This window comes from Cygnus atratus, chromosome 19 (assembly GCF_013377495.2).
Source record: "Cygnus atratus isolate AKBS03 ecotype Queensland, Australia chromosome 19, CAtr_DNAZoo_HiC_assembly, whole genome shotgun sequence".
In the NCBI taxonomy this organism is placed as follows: Eukaryota; Metazoa; Chordata; class Aves; order Anseriformes; family Anatidae; genus Cygnus; species Cygnus atratus.
Window position 1 is genome coordinate 1,721,514 of NC_066380.1, and position 19,907 is coordinate 1,741,420.

The 19,907-nt window shown below is 36.0% G+C and overlaps 1 protein-coding gene across 6 annotated transcripts in view; it reads left to right on the plus strand.

The window, feature by feature from the left end:
- The window catches only part of DENND1A (DENN domain containing 1A), a 201,384-nt gene that overhangs the window by 107,393 nt on the left and 74,084 nt on the right, over positions 1–19,907 (plus strand). For all 6 annotated transcript variants that reach the window (XM_035555442.2, XM_035555440.2, XM_035555441.2 and 3 more), the window contains 2 exons: positions 6,732–6,833; positions 14,087–14,212. In XM_035555442.2, coding sequence (XP_035411335.1) covers positions 6,732–6,833; positions 14,087–14,212 — 228 coding nt within the window. The remainder of the gene's footprint in view (positions 1–6,731; positions 6,834–14,086; positions 14,213–19,907) is intronic.

The following is a 19,907-nucleotide window of genomic DNA, read 5'->3' on the forward strand; positions in this document are numbered from 1 at the left end:
TTTACCTCAAGCTTACTCTTCTGTTTGTCATTTTCTATGTAGATAGGTATAAAATCGTATGTTTTATGTGTTAGAATAACAATCTAGTAGCAACAGCAATTTTTTCTCATGTTCCATCAGTTGTGTATTTTTTAAAAATATGCTGTATTATTTTTTCCACATCAAAAATAATTTTTAAAACTGCAGATAAAAATATTGTCATTATCCAGTATCCATTTTTCATTAAATGCTGAAATTTCAGCAAATAGTCCTTTAAAAGTGTTTTGTCAATTAACATGTTCTAGTTTCAGAAGAAGAGATTAATTCCCCAGCTTTCCATTCAGGTTAAGACAGGTGGGCTCTTCTTCTACTGTACAGCCCCAGGGGAGTAATTGCAGTTACACGGTTCTGCTCCAGCAGCCCTGATTGCATAATTTGTTGGTGCTGCGTAAATGTTAGTGGAAGCCTAAACTTGTGTAGGGGAAGCTGTGGTGTAAAGGGAAGGGTAAGTTTGCAGTGTAGGGAAATTTTCCAGCTTTGGTGTTGCTTTCGTGTGCCTTTGCTCTCCTTATCTTGGAGAAGGTCCTCTGGAAGAAATACAGTAGAAATTACAATGCTTTAAAACAAAATGCACCCGCTGCCGCACCTCCAGAGGGTTTTTTTTCAAACTAGTTAGTTAGCATCTTAGCTAGTTTTCAGTTTCCCATGTTATATGGGTCTCTGTAGGAGGAACAGTTATTTTAATGGAAAATGACAAATTTTTCTTATGATTAAAATATCAAGCATATCCATTGACTGTTAAATCTAATTTGCTGTGACTGAAATGTTCTTCTGTGAGATAAGATAATCTCCTGTTGTAGGTCAGAGGGCTCTGGCTGATTTATGAGGGAAAATCTTGGTAGAAAATATAAAGCTGTGTTTTGTGCTCTTATTTTTCAGCTTTTCTATCATCACCTAGTTAGTCATTCTTTATAAGATTTCCATTTAGCAATCCATAAAGTGACTTCAAAGAAGGCTAAAAGTTTATAAGCTGTTGGATAAGCAAGGCTGGAGCTATCACATGAATAATGGAACATGCTTACAGAACTAATTGAATTCATATTAGATGAAGATAAGTACTTAGTACTGATAAATAACAAGATAGGAAGATGAAACTCCATCAAATGAACACATCCCTTTCATAATCTTACTTTCCACCTGCATCCCGCATGCTGTTTTAGTATTCGTGTTATATTAAATTCACCTTTCTGTTACAAGCGGTGTCAAACTTAGCTGGCAGCCTTTTCCATTTTGTCTTAGTAAACGATTGTTTCGGCAACTGTTTCTGTAGTGAAGGTTGTTAGCATGATGGCGCTGATGGAAGAGGAATGCCCTTGACCTAGTAGACTACCTATTGGAATTCAGGCACATGTGGTTCCCATTACCACTGGGAACGGTTCCTTTTAGCTGTCAGATACCACGCTGCTGGCAGTATAATCTTCTGTGCCAGGCCTCCATTGTGCAAGTTACAGTAATGCCCAGCCTTATTGTGCTCTATTCAGGGCACAAAAAGCAGTATTTAGAAATGAAGTTAAAGATGATAAAAGTATATTTACTTATCTCTTTATTTTTAAGATCCCAGTCACTCGAGGACTTCATCTGGGACTTCGGAGTCTTAATTCATGTATAATTTTCCGGAGTGAATGTGTGTGTGAAAATTGGCATTGCAATTGTCAGGATGAGTTCTTCCTTACCATGAAAGACAGTTGTGCATATCAGAAAACCAACATGAGCAGAATTTTGTTTTATTTTAACCTAGTAGGAGTAAATATGTTCACGTCAGGAAAAGAAGTTTCACTAAAATTCTTTCTATTTTTAATATGCTAGGACACAACAGCTGATCTCATTTCATGTTGATAGTCTTCCCCTTACGCAGACAGATGAATAGAAGGCTGTGTTCAGCCCTCTGAACCCTGTGCATGTGTTCTGGGAGCACTTTTTGGCATATTTTTGTGTCTTTTTCAGGTAGACAAGAGTATGCACTATTTGTGGTCCAGTCCCATTATATGCCAGGTAGCTGGCACAGAGTGTGAGCTAACAGACTCTGAGAAACGGTTTAGATCGGCCTGGGCTTCGTGCTGGCAGTGCCACGTGGAGTACTGGGGGAATTGTTGGCTGTCTGTTTGCAGAAGACACCCTGAGCACTGGCATCTTCCACTGTAGTGTTAATTGCTAATGAAATTCTTAGATTGGAGAGTAGTATTTAGCTTTTGCAAGCCATTTAGGATTGGTAAATCACTGAATTTTCTACCTAGAGCTGAAAAAGTGTAGTTTTTTTTTTTTTTGCAGGGCTTAAATGATGGGGTTATATACTGGGTGTTCTTAAATCCAAATCTTAAAAAATTAAGTGTAATTTCGGTACTCACAAATATGGTAAGTATGGCTGTACATGGTTTCAAGAGTAAAACGCATGTAAAAACGAGAAATTACTTATTGAACTGTCTCTTATGCAACTGTTGGAAAAATTAAACTAACACTGTGCTTTAGTGGGAGATTCTGGAGCAGGGGGGATGACTGCAGGACACGTTGGAAGAAACCCAAATCCTGCGGTACCGAGTAGGCTTACTAGTGACTGCGGAAGGTTTTGCTTCTGTTGTACGGTGGTGTTAGAGCAGCACTAGTGATGTTTGTCACTCAGTTAGCAACAGCTGCTTGTGATAAGGATCTCGAGAATCACCTGTACAGGATCAGGGCCTGCACATCAAGGTCGGGGGTGGCGGAAGAGTGGAAGATGCACAGAGGGGGGCGCAGGCCACCTGCTGGGCCAGATCAAAGGGCTGCAAGGTCAAGGGGCACATCCAGCCTAACCACGCTTGTCTGCTGAATAGCTATTTCAGGTTGTAAATCTGAGGGTGATTTCATTAAGTCCTTCTGGCTGCTGTTGGGGCATGAAATAATAAAATTTTATATCCGCTGCCTTTCCTGCTTCTGGCAGCCAGATTGACACATTGTTGTCTGCGGAGTTGTGGCGTTCTTAAGAAAATAAATGGAACCTATTAACTAAGTAGAGACAACTCATTAAACAAATGGATTTTAGACTTGTGGATCATACTTTCATAATAGTTTCAAGTATAATGTACAAAATAGCTACTACAAATACTAGGTGTTGTTTTTTAAAGATTTTTTTAAGATTCCAAAATAATTACTGGAAGGTAAATTTTCTTTTCTCTGTTATTGCAACATCTTTAATATGTTGATCCATTTGTGTCTGGTCGCGAAACCTTATTATCATCTTGGTTTATGTTTTGGCACCAATTTAGCAATGAAGATACATAAACCTCTTTTTTTTTTGCTTGTTTTTGTGTTTTTCTGTTTTGGTGTGTGTGTGGTTGTTTTGTTGTTGTTGCTGTTTTTGTTGTTCTTGTTTTTTTAAGCAAATATCCAATACCATTGTTCATCTGTATGAAGTTTAGCTCAGTTGTTTTTACGGTAGGAAAAGAAAAAACTGCCAGCTGTAAATAGTGATAATAAAATAACATTTAGTATAAACTGGCATTGGTATTATTGATTAATATTTCTTCTATCATATGATGCACGCAAGACAGAGGAGCACCCCTTAATATTTCCATATAGTTTCTCAGTGGTTTTGCTACCTTTCACATAAAACATTTAAATTACTTCAAGTGTTTGGCTGCTTGTGAGCAGGACAGATCATACTAACTGCTGCTTATTTACTGACCTGGTGTTTAAGGCCCCCTGGAGTTTGTTTGAAAAGTTAAGAGATTTTCACAGTAAAGGTGCCATTTCTGAAATTTAAAGTGCTCTTTTCACCAGGAGATAAGTTCTCTCTGATTAAGTCAGTAATTCTTACTAAGCCATGTTTATAGAGGCCATAAACAATGGGTTCAGTGTGCTTGTTAAACCAGCTTTCCTTACCTCTCCGCTCTTTTAAACAGAGACATATAAAATAAAAGGCAGGTGTAGATGTTAGTCCGATTTGGTTGGGTTTAGATGATTAATTATGGCTACAAGGAATCCGGTAAGGTTGGTTAAGGCTTGCAGTAGTAGTCTGTGATGCACATTTTCACTGAATCATATCTTTTGACTCAGCAAATCCCGAGTATGCAGTAAGTTTGGATAAGCAAACAGCAATATTCATATTTCTTCTTGGTTTTGCTTCTCCATGTGTTTTTCTGCAAAATATGAACTTATTGAATATAGCCTATTCTGTTTAATGGGTATCAATTCATTTGTAAAATTTTGTTTTGATATTCAGGAAGTTGTGAAATATGGAATATAACTATATAAAGCTTAGTGGCGGTCCCTTCATATTTTGACAAAACTGTGACAACTTGCAAAGCCTACCTGTGAAATATTCCACATGGAGTTGCGATTTATAGAGTGCAGTGGGATTTAATAGGAAGAGTGCAGTTGGATGCTGGGAGTTTTTACTGAAATTCCAACAACAGAGTGAATGCTTTTATTTCCGGATTCAGCTGGGCTGATAGGTACTACATTTATGTCATAATACCTTTATTAAAGATTATAGTGAAAGGAAAGATGACAAAAAGGATCAAGATGAACTGGTCAGCCTGCATTTCTCTGGGATAAGGCACAACTGGACCACTGAAAAATTGTGTTTTGTCGATTTTTTTTTTTTGGTCAAATACAATGCCAGATGCAATAAATCAAGTTATTATCAGGTGTTTTATTAAATTTGAGGGTTTGTCTCCAGGGAAATCCCCTGTCTTAATACAACTATTAAGAAGTTTAAAGTAAGGTTATGGTCTTCGCTCTGTAAAGGCATAGCGCAGCAGAGTTTAACATTAGCCTTCCTTTCAGATGCAGTTATTTCTGGGCTATATGTGGAGGTGATTACATTGATCAGCATTTATAGTCCTTGCATGATGAACTGAATCGTTTTGTATTATGGTCCTTGGCAGATTTCAGCTTGTGAAAAGCCGATACTTTGCTACAGAAAATCCCAATGTTGTGCTGAAGGGAAGGTGCAGATTCACCATCAAAGTTACAAAAACACTCATTGACAAGTTTGAACACATTTGTTGCTTCTTTGGCAGTATTCAAGAGAAGGTTTTAATTCCTTCTGTCTTGTCCTACTAGCACTTGATTTTGACAAGCTTCTGGCTTTGGTTAAGTACATTGCAAGACCTTTTTGTTGGAGCTTTTTAGACTCCTCTGAGTATAAGTGCGATTTTTAATTTTCTGAAACAGGAAGGAGCAAATCAGTTTGTCTGGTGCTTCCGGACTCCTAGAAAGAGCAAGACTCCTGGATTGCTTTAGAGTTTATCAGATGCAGCCATGAGAATGACCTTTGGTTCCTGAAATGGAGAGGAAAGTACCTGGTTTGTAATGCACCACTTGGGCTTTTTGTGTGGAAAGCATTAAAAGTAATATTTTCCCATTTAAGTCAAAGAAAATTCTCATGGAAGACCTAAACTTAAATGTCTGCAAAGTGTTTTTTAATAGTTGTTGGCTTTTTTTGGTTGATTTCCACCCCCTCCTTTAAGTACATAGCAGCTTTATTTATAGACAGAGGAAAACTGAAGGTAATTATTTAGATGCCTAAGGCTCAACGTTGCCATTGTTTTAGAGTTTTATTTCCTTTCTTTTAAAGGAAACAATTCCCCCCAACCCACAAAATCTTAATTAAAAAATGAGTATGTTTTTGTTAATTTACCTCCTCAATAACTCTCATTTAGTATGTAACTCTCATTTAGTACATTTAGGTATTTAGGTACTTGAATGTTTGGGAAATTTCCTTAATCACCATATTTTGCAGTTACACTTCTTCTGATTTTGAATTTACAAAGCTAGATTTGAAGAGGACTTAGCTATGTACAATTAATAAAAAAAAAAAAATCAATTGTGCTGTTAGGGGAAAAAGTGATAAAATAAATACATAAATATTGTTCTCTTTCATAACAGTGATTCATTTACTGTCGTTTAAGCAGGGAAACAAAGTCTGGCAATGTTTAAATTTGCTTAGATTACTGATACCTTTAGTTATTTAGTCAAATGTTCTAATGATTGTTCTTTTGTGAGATATAGGTTACGCTTTTCTTCTGTATGTGCTGTTACCAAAGGTTTAAACACTTAAAGAAGATTAGAGATCTCAAGTAATGGTAGCAGTATCAAAAATGTAGATTCACTTAACATTACAAGATCAGGATATGGTGGAGCTTTTGTCTTAATTTGCTGTTGTTTTTTTTTTAACCTCTGTAGTGTCAACGTGGCTTAAATAGTTGTAAATTTGTCTGCAGCGGAGATACAAGGGTCAACCTAGAATTTAAAAAACAGATCCCATTTTTGATTTAATACAGCTCATACCTATTGGAAAAGCCACTGTTTATTGTTATTTAAATTAATTTCTAAATACAAAAAAACCTTGAAATCTTCACTTAGCTAAAAGCTTCTAAATTTGCAAACAGGATATCAGAGTAAAGATAAACATTAGTAGAAGTGCTTGAAATAACTTTTTGCTTGAATAATCTCAACCAGCAACTCTGTGGTTTCAAAAATTTTAGTATGTACAGCGTTAGAAATTCCTGTCCACAAATTGCAGGTTAATTTTTCAACATTGTAAGATAAATAAATAAAACAAGTGATGACAGACAGGAATGTTGGTGTTACTTAAAATGGTTGAGTTTTGTAATACCATGATGTTATGCTATCACTTGTGACCTTTATGCACAGGATTTAACTCTCCATATTTGTATCTTCCTTTCTCCTCTCTTGAATGTGCTCATATGTAGAAAGTTAGAAGCATGGCCCTGGAAGATGTAGTGATTCTTAACGTAGACACCAACACACTGGAAACACCTTTTGATGACCTTCAGAGCCTTCCTAATGATGTGGTATGTATGAAATGATTTTATTCAACCATTCCATTACTTGAAAGTATAAATACTTTTGACTTGTTCAGTTGTACATTTAGGTGTCTCATTGTGTTACTTTCATTATTTTAAGTAAATTGCTTTACCTCAGTTCTTTTCTGTTATGAAGTGTTAAATAATGTTTGAAAATTTGCATATATATTTTTAAGCCTACTGATGAAAATTAGCTAATGCTTACCTAAGCTAGAAATGCTGCAGCAGCCCACTTTTGGATTAGCACAATCAAGTTTTTGTTCATCTGAAGAGTTAATCTTTTTTGGTGGGTGAGCAGGGGACAGACACAACAGATGTAAAACGCACAGTGTATGGTACATCCAAACAGGAAAAAAGAAAGCAAAACTTATTTTTTCATTATTTTGAAGTATCATTTGAAATCATCTTTACCTCTTCAATTAGATGAAAAAGAAAAAAAATGCATTTTAAAATAACTTTTGTTTCTGAATGAAGTTTTTTTTCTTTCTTCTAGATGAGCTTTAACGAACTTTGTACGTTTTATATCCTGAATTATGGTTTTAAATGGACTATTTCATACTCACTTCTAGCACTGCCCGGTGCAAATAATTATGAATTTATTTTTTCTCATTCAAACTTGTTATTGGTAATTGATTTTTTAATAACTTTGTAGAAATGTTTTTTTTTTAATGCTTGATGTATCCCTTTAATGGGACATAAATATGTCCAGCTTGTTACTTCCCACAGTAATCATCTTCAATAAAGAGGCTGAAAGGGAAGAGCAGTAAAGTGAATAAGGGTGTAAGAGGATATTTTTAAGTCAGAGTGTGACTGTTTAGCAGAAAATGGCACGGGAAAATCTGGATTTCTTTTACTAGTTCAAAATATTGTGCTGACAGTTAGATCTATACCTTTTATGTGTAGTTGAGAAATAAAATTGATATGCAGGGAGCTCAGTATAAGCTGGTCCATTTGACGAAAAATTCAAGTAATGGTGAATACCCAGTGCCTCCTACTGTGACATCCCGTCATTTCTCTATGATCTGTGGTGTGATCCATTCTTCGAAAACAGTGAGCTGTAGATAAAAGGTCCATCTTGATTGTGAACATCTTGGCTTTAGTCAAGCATTTAGTCTATAAAAGTTACTTCCATGAATTTTTCTGGCTTTTTATAGTTTTTCATTTTGATTTCACTCCCAGCATCCAAATCTGCCAGCTGGTCATCACTCATGCCATTATCCACAACCCGGGAAATGACAGACTTGTAAATTTCATGGAATTATGTAAGAAATGTCTGGGTACAGTGAGTGCTGGGCCTCAAACATATATATGATTTGTCAACAATCAAGTATTATATTAGATTTTATGAGACTTCATTAAAGGAGCTGTTGTAGGCGCACTGTAGAACATCAGAAGAGACTTCACCAATAAACACAGAACTTCAAGCTTTGGAATGTAATAAATTTTAAGAGACTTCCTTCCTTTCATTATTTACTTTTACTTTACTTTTATAACAGTAAAGAGTTGTGTTTTATTAGTTCAAATTTCTTGATTCAGTTTTCCACAGGTCTATTTAAAAGCTACATTTTATCTTGGAGGATGTTGGAGCATAGCAGAGGAAGTGCTGCCAGCAAATTCAATTAACTGGCATGGCTCACAAATAGCGTACATGGTGTATTTTTTTTCACAACTGCTATATAAATACAGCTGGGATTAATATTTGTTGTAACAAAGCCTAAACTTGAATCGTGTTGCTTTGTGTAATTAACGTTTGGGATCAGTGTTTATGTCTTTTTTAGCTTTGTTTCATTATTTTAGTTACCTAGATAATGAAGTATTCTCCTCTAGGTCTTTTCCTTTCCTTCATACTGCTTAATATTTGGCTTTGACCACTAGAGAGCAGCTGCTCTTCTTTGCAAGAATTGAATTTCTGTCAGTTCTTTCATGCATCATGTGTTTGGAACTGTAAGTGGATCAAGTTGTTCATCTCAGCAGGGAGACTGTAAAGCCAATCCATTATACTTTTCTTTTTTTTTCTTTTTTCTTATTTTTCACTTCCCTGGGAGGATGGGGAGTTTCTGGGAGTCTCTCTCCCCATGGGTCTCAGTCTAAATTAGATGCATTTATGATCTGAGAAACTAAAAATGTCTTCAACAGTTTCATGCTCATAAATGGCTGTTTTGTCAAACTATTCTGCCAGTTCTGCTACTTAATGTGAACAGTAAGTAACTCATGCACTGATGAATATACACAAAATTTATTTTGCTAAATTAAATCTATCTATATTCAGCATTGAGGAAAAACATCTGTGTGATGCATTTGCCATTGGGTAATTAATCCATTAATCCAGTGGAAATATTTTAAAGTCCCTCTCCTCCCCCCAGCCTTTTAAATGAAGTAAAACAGTGCCTTTAAGTCCTGTGATTATTCTGCAGTTTAAAATACTGGGTCATGTTCAAGTTTCATGATAATGATGTTGCTACCTATACTGTTGATTCTCAGCAATCTTGAATAAGTATTCATTACTCCTTCACTCCTAGTATCCAAATGAACATGGGCTACAGTAACGTGTCTTTCCAGTTAATGGTTGTGTCACAGGAGCTGGATAGTATTGAGAGAATGCTAGGAGAATCAGATTAAGTCATTTCTTTGCCTTGATTTACCTCGGCAATACTAGCAGTCAGACTTCCTGCATTGTTTAGGTCAGGTACCTGAAAATCAAGGTGTTTACTACTGTTACTGATTAACTACTTGAAATGTGAAAAACTGTCCCTCCGTCACCTTCTGCTTCTGATAGCTTGCTGAAAATCTGGCAGCCTGAGAGCACCCTGGGAAGTTACTTTCCTTTAAAATAGTCAATATTAAAAAAAGAGATTTATTAAGGACTGTGATTACAATAAGTGCATCTGCTGCTGACAAGTCTCCTACACCACCGTCTGTGTTGCAAGGAATAGCAAAGAGGGGGTAGTAATTTTTTTTTTATGCAACCCTTATGGATTTATCGTGTATTTCCAAATAAGTGTCATCTTCTAGGCTTAGTTGTAGTCAGAGCTTCATATTACAAGGAATAAAGCATAAGCTCACTCTGTCAACTTGTGTTTTTTATTAAATGAAGGACTGATGCAATGCCTAATATACGGTAGGCTGCGGCAAACAGATCTTACATATCTGATAGCTGTTTTAGTATTGCACATTCGTGTTAGTCAGTGAATATTTTAGGCTGTCAGGAATTTAGTTTTGTCCATTCGTTAGCGAGTTACCACAAGCAGGAAGCCTATGTTACTGTTTTTCCACTTAGTGGGAAATTAACTGCTTTCAGGGGAGCAAGAAGTACTAAACTCTATAACAACTCTATAACAAAACCGTTTTCTTAAAGGTGAATCCATTTTTATTTCTTACACTGTTTGGAATAGAATGTTTCTTGCTTTATTCATGTTGACAACTGAAAAGCCTTGGACCTAATTAAAAGAATTTCCACTAGCACCTTTACTGAACCATTTCATTATGCTGCATTGCACAGATTGCATTTTGAAACATGGTGATAGTTTAAATCTGACCTTTAAACCTGAACTGCCAGAAGTATAAAAATCTTCTTTAAAAACACTCTAAGGGTAGACTGTATGTATATGTGTCTGTTTGGCTAGAAATAATCTTGATATTGAGTGGTCACAGTCTTATTTTTATAAAAGTACTACTTCTTTAGACAGGAAAAAAAACATAATTCTAAAAAATCAGAATTCTGCTTGGGTAGTGTAATTTCTTATGTATTAACTGATCCCAGAGTGAAAATGAAATTTTTTTTCCTCCAACTTACCAGTTTCTTAAGAATAACAATACGTTGTTGTTAATATGGATTTAAAAAAAATAATATCCCTATTGCAATAAACTTGATTGAAAGAGTAAATGTGTGTATATAGAAAACAGACATCATGTAGTGTTAGATTTAGTCTTAGAAAAGAACAAATGATCTGAAAGCCTAAGGAATTAGCAAAAAACCTATCACTGTTCTACTTCTATGGAGTAGAAGGCTGTAACTAGCCTTCTGAACCTTTAATTTGTTGTGCAACTGAGAATGGGGTCTTTTTTTTCTATATAGATGGCAAGTTCTTCGCATGAATTGTTAAAGAAAATCACTGAAAAGGGTTTGGGATGGATTTGGAAGTTACAGATATAGACACTTTATTGCATTTTTAAGAACTACCTTTAAATGGTTTACTGAAGCTAATACAGGAAATAGAGGTATATTTCATCCCTACAACTATCAGACCCCTTCAAACGTGGAAGTTAACAAACTTCAAACATGTTGAAAATCTGATTAAGCTGTTACGTTTTGAGAATAACAGAGCTCCTTGAGAGATATTATCTCACTGAATAGCAGTGAACTTGATTTTGGGACATGGAAGACCTTCCAATAAATCTGTTTATCTATAAATAATAAATCTGTTTATCTGTAATAAATCTGTATTATGTCAACTTGTGCTTATAGGCTCATTAATGCACGGATCATTGGCATAAGCCACAGCATTCAGATTTATAAACAATACTGGACATGTTCTTGCTTATTTCTGTTATACTAAATAGTTGTAATGAAAATCCTTCTACTACAGAACATGAAGAAAAAAGTGAAAGCAAATCTCTTTTGAACTGTTTTAGTAAACACAACCAGAAATACCCAGATTTATATATTTAAAACCTATACAGCAAGATGAGGAGTCACTTTAGTGCCCTCCACAAATCTAAGACTACTGAAGGAGTAAGTGAGGGATGTACTTACAGGAGGGGTAAAACTGAAGCACTTGATTAGTTAGTTGTTCAGTAAAACCAATTTACTGAAGGGCAGGCTGGTAGCAAAACCCTGAGGCAGAAAAGCTCATTTCTTACAATTTTGGAGATATGAATTATCCTGGAATAAGCTTTTTGTTATGAGATGGAGGATGGGTGTGGAAAGGTCTTGGAAATTAATGTGAACATTTGAACTATGAGTGTATATTTTGAGATATTGTTCATATTCTCAGAAAGCGTTTAGTTGCGTTCACTAGAGCAGAATTTCCTGACTTTGTAAATATAAATACTCTTATGATGTCTCTTTTGTAGTGTGAAGTATATAGAGCTGGCCCGATGGAGTTTTTCAGAAAAACATTTGAGTTAGAAGGAAGATTTGCTGATTATTGATAGAATTATTTCCGTTAAATTCATAATATGGATATTTGTGGAGTCATGTTCTTCTGCAAATCAAGATGACTAGGAGTTTCCTGGTTTTCTGCTTTCCTTTTGAAATTTTTTACTCCTTCCTGCCTTTTGCATAAGGTATCCCATCACTCTTGAGCTTTGCACGTTATGCAGCCATGTCCTCTAAAAGAAACAGGTGAATTTATTTCAAGAACAAATGCGAAGCTTGCTCTTTCTGTATTGCTGTGTGTTCTGTACGATCTGTCTTGAAAATTTATCTTGTTCTGTCTCTGTCTCCAATACTAAAAAATTGCTGCTGACATAACTATTTGTTAATGGTTTAACAAACCCATAACTGCTGCAGCACAGACACAGCAAGCTTGATGTTAAGTCTTTGAAAGGTTTTTCATCTCTTTTCACAGCTTGTGTTTGGAAAAGAAAAATGCTGTCACTAACAATAATATATAGATACACAACCTTACTTCAGTAGTTACTGAGCTCTAAGTATTAGGAAAGAGATACCGAGCCACGAACCTTCTTGCATGTATGAGAAATTCTGAAGTGCAGAGAACAGTATTGGATAAGCCTTAAAACTTTAGCCCTTGGCATACATAGAAAGCAAAGAATATTCAGGTAACCTGGATCATAGTAATTTTAACTTTGTCTGCATAGAAATGAATTTGTGTAATATCCGCCAAGGTTTGATTGGTAAGTGTCTTTGTGTAAAGGGTAATGGGGCAGCTGTGTTCGCCTGAAGTGCACCTCAGAGTCCTGAGGTAATTAAACAGCTCCACCGTGGGAGTGAATGGGCTATGAAGGTTAAGAGAAGAATCATCCAACACACAGGTGGTTCAGATCTTTGGAGAAACAGGAAGAAAAAACCTTCATGTTGACTGTTTTGAAGGACAGAATGTCATTGTTAATTTGAAACTTTTTAAAAATTGTAGGTTTTGTTTCCTGCGCTGCGCTGGGTGTCTGTGGTGAGGGGTTGGCTGCGGGGGCCTCTGTGAGGAGGGGCCGGTGCTGCCCTGTGCTGGACGCAGCCGGCTCCAGCCGGCTCCAAAGCAGCCCCGCAGCTGAGCCCGTTAGCAGGGCCGGCGGTGCTCTGGGAAAACGTATTTAAGAAAGGGCAAAACCCTTACTAGTGAGTAAAAGTGTGAGGAGGAAGGAGTGGAAGTGGGGCTGTTACAGACTGACTGAACCCCAGTGCCACGTGAGGAAGTAGGGGAGTGGGGAATGAAGGAGCGGAGTTGAGCCTGAGGAAGAGGTTAAATTAATTTTCCCCATTTTTGCCAGTGATGGTGACTGGTAAGTTATCTTCCTGTTTCTGTGTCAACCAACAAGCTTTTCATCATGTTTTCTCTCCCCCATCCTGTTGAGGTGGGGAGTGAGAGAGCGGCTGGGTGGGTGGCTGGACGCAGGCCAAGGGAACCTGCCAAAGGCATAAATAAAACTCATTTTGTTATTTTGCATTAAGTCTCTAAAATACAAGGAAATATACCCCTAAAATACTTGCATACATTTGTGGTAAGCAATTTTTTCAGACCTATGGAGTTTGTTCTGTAAGTAGCTTAGCTTTGGTGGTGATGGATGGCCTGATTAGTTAGAAGAGTTTCTGTGCCAACTCTCTGAGGTGCATGTACAATACTTGTAGAATTCTATTTGCAAGAGAAGGGTTGTTTTTTCACTATTAAATTTCATTTTGATATCAGTAAAAAAAAAAAAAGATAGTAAATCCTTATTAGTCTGAAGTTTTAATTAATTCAGATAAAATTCTTTCCTGGATTCTAATCAAGAATGACAGAATTTCATGGACTACCTTTCAAATACTACCTACCGCCATATTAGTGGCCCATTTTAAGTAGGAGAGAAGGTTGAAATGAAGCTTTTATCTTCCTATTGGTTTTTGAGTAGAATCCATCATATCTTAGCTGTGAGAGTAATGATTTTAGAACAGAAAAATTCAGCTCTGAATTCACAGTGTCTCTTTTTGTTACAATTGCTGCTGTGGTGAGAGCTTTTTCTTTTAGCTGTGTCCCAAAGTGTTAAGCTTTGTGATATGAGAGTAATCTAAACTGGTTATGTGATTTCAGGTTTCTGCACTGAAGAGCAGATTGAAGAAAGTCTCTACAACTACTGGAGATGGTGTTGCAAGAGCATTTCTAAAAGCACAAGCATCTTTCTTCGGGAGCTACAGAAACGCACTGAAAATAGAACCTGTAAGTAAGAAATTAGTAAGCATCTATAGCAGGAGAGGGGGAAGCTAACAGGGATTCACGTTGTATAATCCACTTACTAAGGTTGATATTGTGGCTGTCTGGATGACCATTACTGAAAACAGTGTTCAGGCCTCCAAAAAAGAAAGAGATGCAACAAATGATAGATCACACAAGGAGAAAAACTCTTATGGAGGGGGACAGATGTTACTTCTTTTAGAAAATAATTAAATTAGAAGAAATTTGATAAAAACATAAATTAATTATTACAAGAGGCTAATGTAGAGTTCACCTTTTTCTTTCACTGCAATACCTGGGTATTCATTGTATTGTTTTTAAAGGTAATAAAAGATTTGTTTATTTGTACACAATATATGCTTAAATTTGAAACATGAAAGTCTGTGGAATCTTGGGGTTTAAGGACATAAAAAATTAGTAAAGAAATGGTGCTTTTACGGAAATATAAGGACTTAGCTGCAGTTGTAACCACTGATGATAAATCACTGTTGGGAAAATTCAGTCTCATGCTTCTAGTTCAAAGTTAATCCCTAGTTAGCAACGATTCAGTGCTATCTGAGTGGGGGAAAAATTTTTCAGTGCTTGATCCTAGTTCTATTGCTTCTAGTGAGGCATGTGCTCCAGGCTTACTTCATGGATTTCAGTACAAGTCAGTCCAACCAAATTCATGTATTTCCACATGCTTTGTAACATTCCAGTTTGGCTACAGTGTATGTAGGAGGTTCCTAGTGAAGTGTGTGCATTAACTGATAGAGAAAGACAAGGTAAATGGTATGATGAACATTCAGGTCTAATTCATGAGATATGTCCCAGAAAATCGAGGAGGGGGAATTAAAAATACTAACTGTAGAGTGATGCACGGAGTATTTTCAGAATTTTCCAAGTACATTTTGTTTCCCTACCTATTTCTAAATCAAGGGAAACCAATGCAATACAAACCAATGTTCAAGTCAAATGCAGTGATAAATCCCAGTCTGGTGTTCAAAGGCTTAATTGAACTACTGTTGCTTAGACCAATGTCTGCTTCAGGAAATCTCTGTAGAGGGGAAAACATACTCTTACCTTAATATTGTCATCTCACCTGCAAACTTCTGGAGGCAGAAAAGAAACTTGAATGCCATTGGAAGTTGCTATGATGAGTTCTGAGTGTAAGTGGGGAGTCTAAATGAATGGAGGAAAAATGAAGGCTTATTGTTTGAGAAAAGGTGTATTTTGCGTTCTGCTTTTCCGTGAAGATTACTTGTCTGCACACCAGATCTCTTCATTAATAAACCTAATTTTAATCATTATGTTAAAAGAAATGAAGGTGGACTGCTGACATAGTTTTTTGGTGTTTTTTGTTTGTTTGTTTGAGGATGTTTCCATAACTAAAGTCTCTTCATTGTTATAGTTTGTTTTACATGTTATCTTTAAAGACAAAGGGAAAAAAATAGTTCAGTCTGAATTTTAAACAGTCCAGTTATCACCGCTAAATAAGCATTATTCCAAGAAGTAATATTCAGGGTTCAAAGTGACTTTTGAAGCCAGTGTGATTCCTTCCACTTCTTACTGGAGGGATGTGCATATAGCATGTGTGGAAAAAATAAATTGCATTGGCTTGTGTGCATATAGTTGAATATAAGTATTTTGCTTTTGAAATATTTAAGATGAAATAATGGCAGATATTTAAATTGTTGTCCACATATATAACAAAGATGTCAGGGAGACTTCCCATCCTTTACGCAGGCCTTCTTGTGCTCTGATGCTCCTCCCAGTAGTTGCCAGGCAACTCTGGGAATATTGGTGTATGCTTTGCCTGGATATGTGTGAGATTAACTAGCTAAGGGATTTATGAAGAAAAATAAAAATTTAAATTGCTTTTCTGGAAATACCATCTGGTATTTTGAAGGCTGAATGTTAAAGATGAACATTCAAAATAAGTTTACAATGGCACTGCTCTAGAAATTGCAGCTAACCTGAGGAAGCAGAGGTTGTTTAGTTCGCTTATGATTCCATCAAAGAAAACATGTAAATATGATTGCACATATGTATCATAAAATCTCATTTTAAGAATCAGGAAGTGGAAAATTTCAAAGCTTCCTTTCAAAAGTCATGTTATAAATTAAAAGTCTAATTTCTGATTATAAATTTCAATATGAAGATTTATATAAAGGTAATTTGCAAAACATGGCAAGTGTTTCATGTACTGAACACGTCAGGATCAAATAACCTTCATTCCATTTCCAGTTCTGTCACAGATGTTCTGTAAGGTATTGGGTGGGTCACACAACTGCCATACACTTTTCTTCCATTTTAGAATATGTCACCAGTGAATGCAGTTAGTAAGAGACTGTTGTTACTGTTGGGAACATCACATTTAAAAGTTAGTTCAAAACCCTTGGAAAACCTGCTGTGAAGAAGGTGCAGCAAAACTCCAAACAATAGTATGTAATGAGCAAAACAATTAGAAAATGTGCTTGCTAATTTCACAAAAGAAAATGCAGTAATTCCAAAGCATCATAACTGACAATCAGTAATGCATCCTGGAACTTAAAGCACTGTGTTTTCTGGTGTGCTGTACTCTGGATGCTGCACTTGCAGAATACTTGCAGTATTCTCTGCTCTCACATAGTGCGATTTTCTGCACAGTAGTTATGTTTGTTGTTACTTCTTGTCATCTGATCAGCTCAGATTACTCTGTGTGTGGTAATATATTAACAGGCATTCAAACGAGTTACAATACACAATTGTGATCGTTTCATACGAAATGATACGAGTTTCTTGTTCAATAGTGGAGGAATACTCAGGTGTGTACAGTTTGATATCCATTAATGCATCAGAATCTACAAAGACCACAGTGGATGTCATCATTTACTTTAAAAAAAAAAATGGAAAAATTGTTTTTGAAACTTACAGAATAAGCAGTTGCAAATAAAATCTTTTTGATATGTCTGAGACAAATAGAAAAGCAAATAGAAGATGTAGCTTATAGGAAAAGAACATACCATATTTTCAAATATTTCCATTGTGATTTTTTTTCTCTCGTTGCCTTCACATCTTACTGTAAATATGGGGCATAAGCAATGCTGCACATGATGTAGCTTGCTGCATTTGATGTCCTGTAACTCAAGAAATCTGACTGTTGCTTTAAAATTATTGATAATTAGGAAATAAATTCAAAGCAGCAGCAGCTTTGCCTCCTTTCATAGTTTTCATAAGGCAATTTAATTATGTAGACCATCTCATCTGGCGTGAGTTGACTTTCCAGGATAAATGGTGTGAAGTTATTTTTCATTATTCTGTGTAGGCCCAGAATGTGTCACAGAGCAGACTTTAAATTCATATTATATTTAAGCATATTAGGAAGTCTTACTCTCTTTGGAAGCTTCTAATCCAAAGATAATAAGGTAACATACTGAATTTTGAAACCAGTACACTGACAAGGAAGGAGTTGCTGCTAGTGTAAACTTCCTGAGGACTTCAATAGCTAGAGTTTTTGCATGGAAACACATATCCAGCTAATAGAAACTGTAATTGTAATCAGAAATATTTATGTAACAAAATAACTGATTCATTTGTGTTTCCTACTGTGCACAGGTGTTTCTGCAAATTGCTTTAAGCCAGATTGGAAGTGTGGAAGTGAATCTAGTACATGTGGTGTACTTATGGTCCCCACAACCTGTTGCTATTAAGTACAATAAAACACATTAGAAGCAGTGTGTTTACTTTGGCTGTATTGATGCGGATTGTTAATTTTAAGAAAGTTACTTAAATCTTTAGCAGTGACACGCCATTGTGAGCATTTTATTCACTTGAATGTTGTTTTTTTTAATTCCTAATTTTTTGCTGTTTGTGGAAGGAATGTTTTTATCAGTTTTAAGTATTTAGTTCACAAAATCAGCTCATCTTTGATAGAAATATCTCTGTAATTACTGTCTGTATGTAAAGGTGGTTTGCAGTACTTAAGAGTTGTGTATATTGGTAACTGGGGAGGAAAAATGAGACCTGTTAACTGCATCCAAGTTGTTGACTGTGCACTTTCTTATGCTGACACCTAGTGGTTAGAGACATCGTTTCATTGGTTTTCTTTCACAGACAATCTTTGTTAAGAAACATCCTAACATCTGTGATAAAGGTAAGCTCACTCCATAGATTCACTACGAGCAGTAGCAGGTAGGGTACGATAGAACACCATCAACTGGTTTTAGGTTTCTCATGCCAGTGTGTAGGTAACGTAAGCCACATTAGATCATTTTCTTCACCTAACGTAGTTTAACAGCAGACTCCAAGCTTGACATACAGTCTTCTCCAGTGAAAAGCTTTGTTGTCTGTTCCTCGGATATATGGTCACTCCAGTGAACTTTGCAACAGGCATTATGTGTGAGGAATACAACTCTTTCTCTTTTCTTTTTTTTTTCCCTTGACAGATTTGAAATGCTTGTTTACTTGCACTTACAGAATCTGTATTATCTGAACAGGTATTCCAGTTTCCATATCTTGGTTCCTTTTGTCTGTATTTCATTGCTATAAATACACTGTAAAGTGAAATTTTCTGTCCTTTTCTTTTGCAGTGCTGCTACTTTTTAATGGGTAAGGGGGCCTAATTTTAACATTAATAATCCAAGCAGATATCAGCAGCTAAGTGCTCCTGCAGGTAGTTTTCAGCTTTGCTGTCTAGAGTTGATAACTCCTTATTACCTGCAGACACTGCAGAATTAGGTATCTTTTTCATGACTCAGTATACGTGATATACTGAAGTGAGAGGTATATGTAATGCAAGGTGAAATCAAGCAAATTGTTTTATTTCTGGTACACAACTGAAAAGGCATATCTATGTGAAAGATTTTGGTGTGCGTTTGGATTTGAATCGCGATGCTGTCGTTCGTTTTTAAAGCACTGATCTGGTTGATTATGGCTTTATTAATCTAGCCATTAGGGTGATAAACTCTGCGTTCTTTGTGAAGCAATTTTTTGCTTGTATTGTCATATTACCTGAAGCTAGACCTTTCTCTCATTTATATAGTCCATATAAATCTGATTTTGCTGGATTGTGAATATGCTAGTTATTCCTAATTTCCATATTTTATACTGGATTTATTCAGTGGCGACACCTGTGCATACTCCCAGTATGTGCCAGTCTTGTAATTTGTGGCAATGTCTCTGAGGGGGTGAAATAATTAATATAGTTGCAATACTTGTAGTGAGAACTGTATTCCTTATTATTTGGCTCACACCCTTTTCTCGAAGTCTGCCCGATGAAATCCTTTATTTCTTTGCTCTCCTTGAGAGGCCCTTCTCTCTGTTGGCAAATGAATCGGAATGAAGTAATAACAGTGTTAACTATCAAGCTCTGCTCTGTTTCTAAACAAAGTAAGTTTAAAAAGAGTGGGGAGTAAGATGGTAAATGGAGCTATGATTGTATTAAAAGTGTAATTAATTTTTTCATGTGGATATTATGAAATTACTGTTGGAATGAAAAATGTATAGAAAAATGTTTTTAGCATCTTATTGATTAATATCTTATTGAGATGTGTGTGTGCGTACACACACACACATTTGTATTGAATATTTGCTTTCGGTCCTGAGAAGGCATGGCCAGTAACTTTAACTTTTGCAGGTTCCTGGAAAATACTGTTGTTCTGTTTTGTGATGTCTCCAACAAGAATGAAATTATCTGCCTCCCTGTATCGAACTAAGGAAA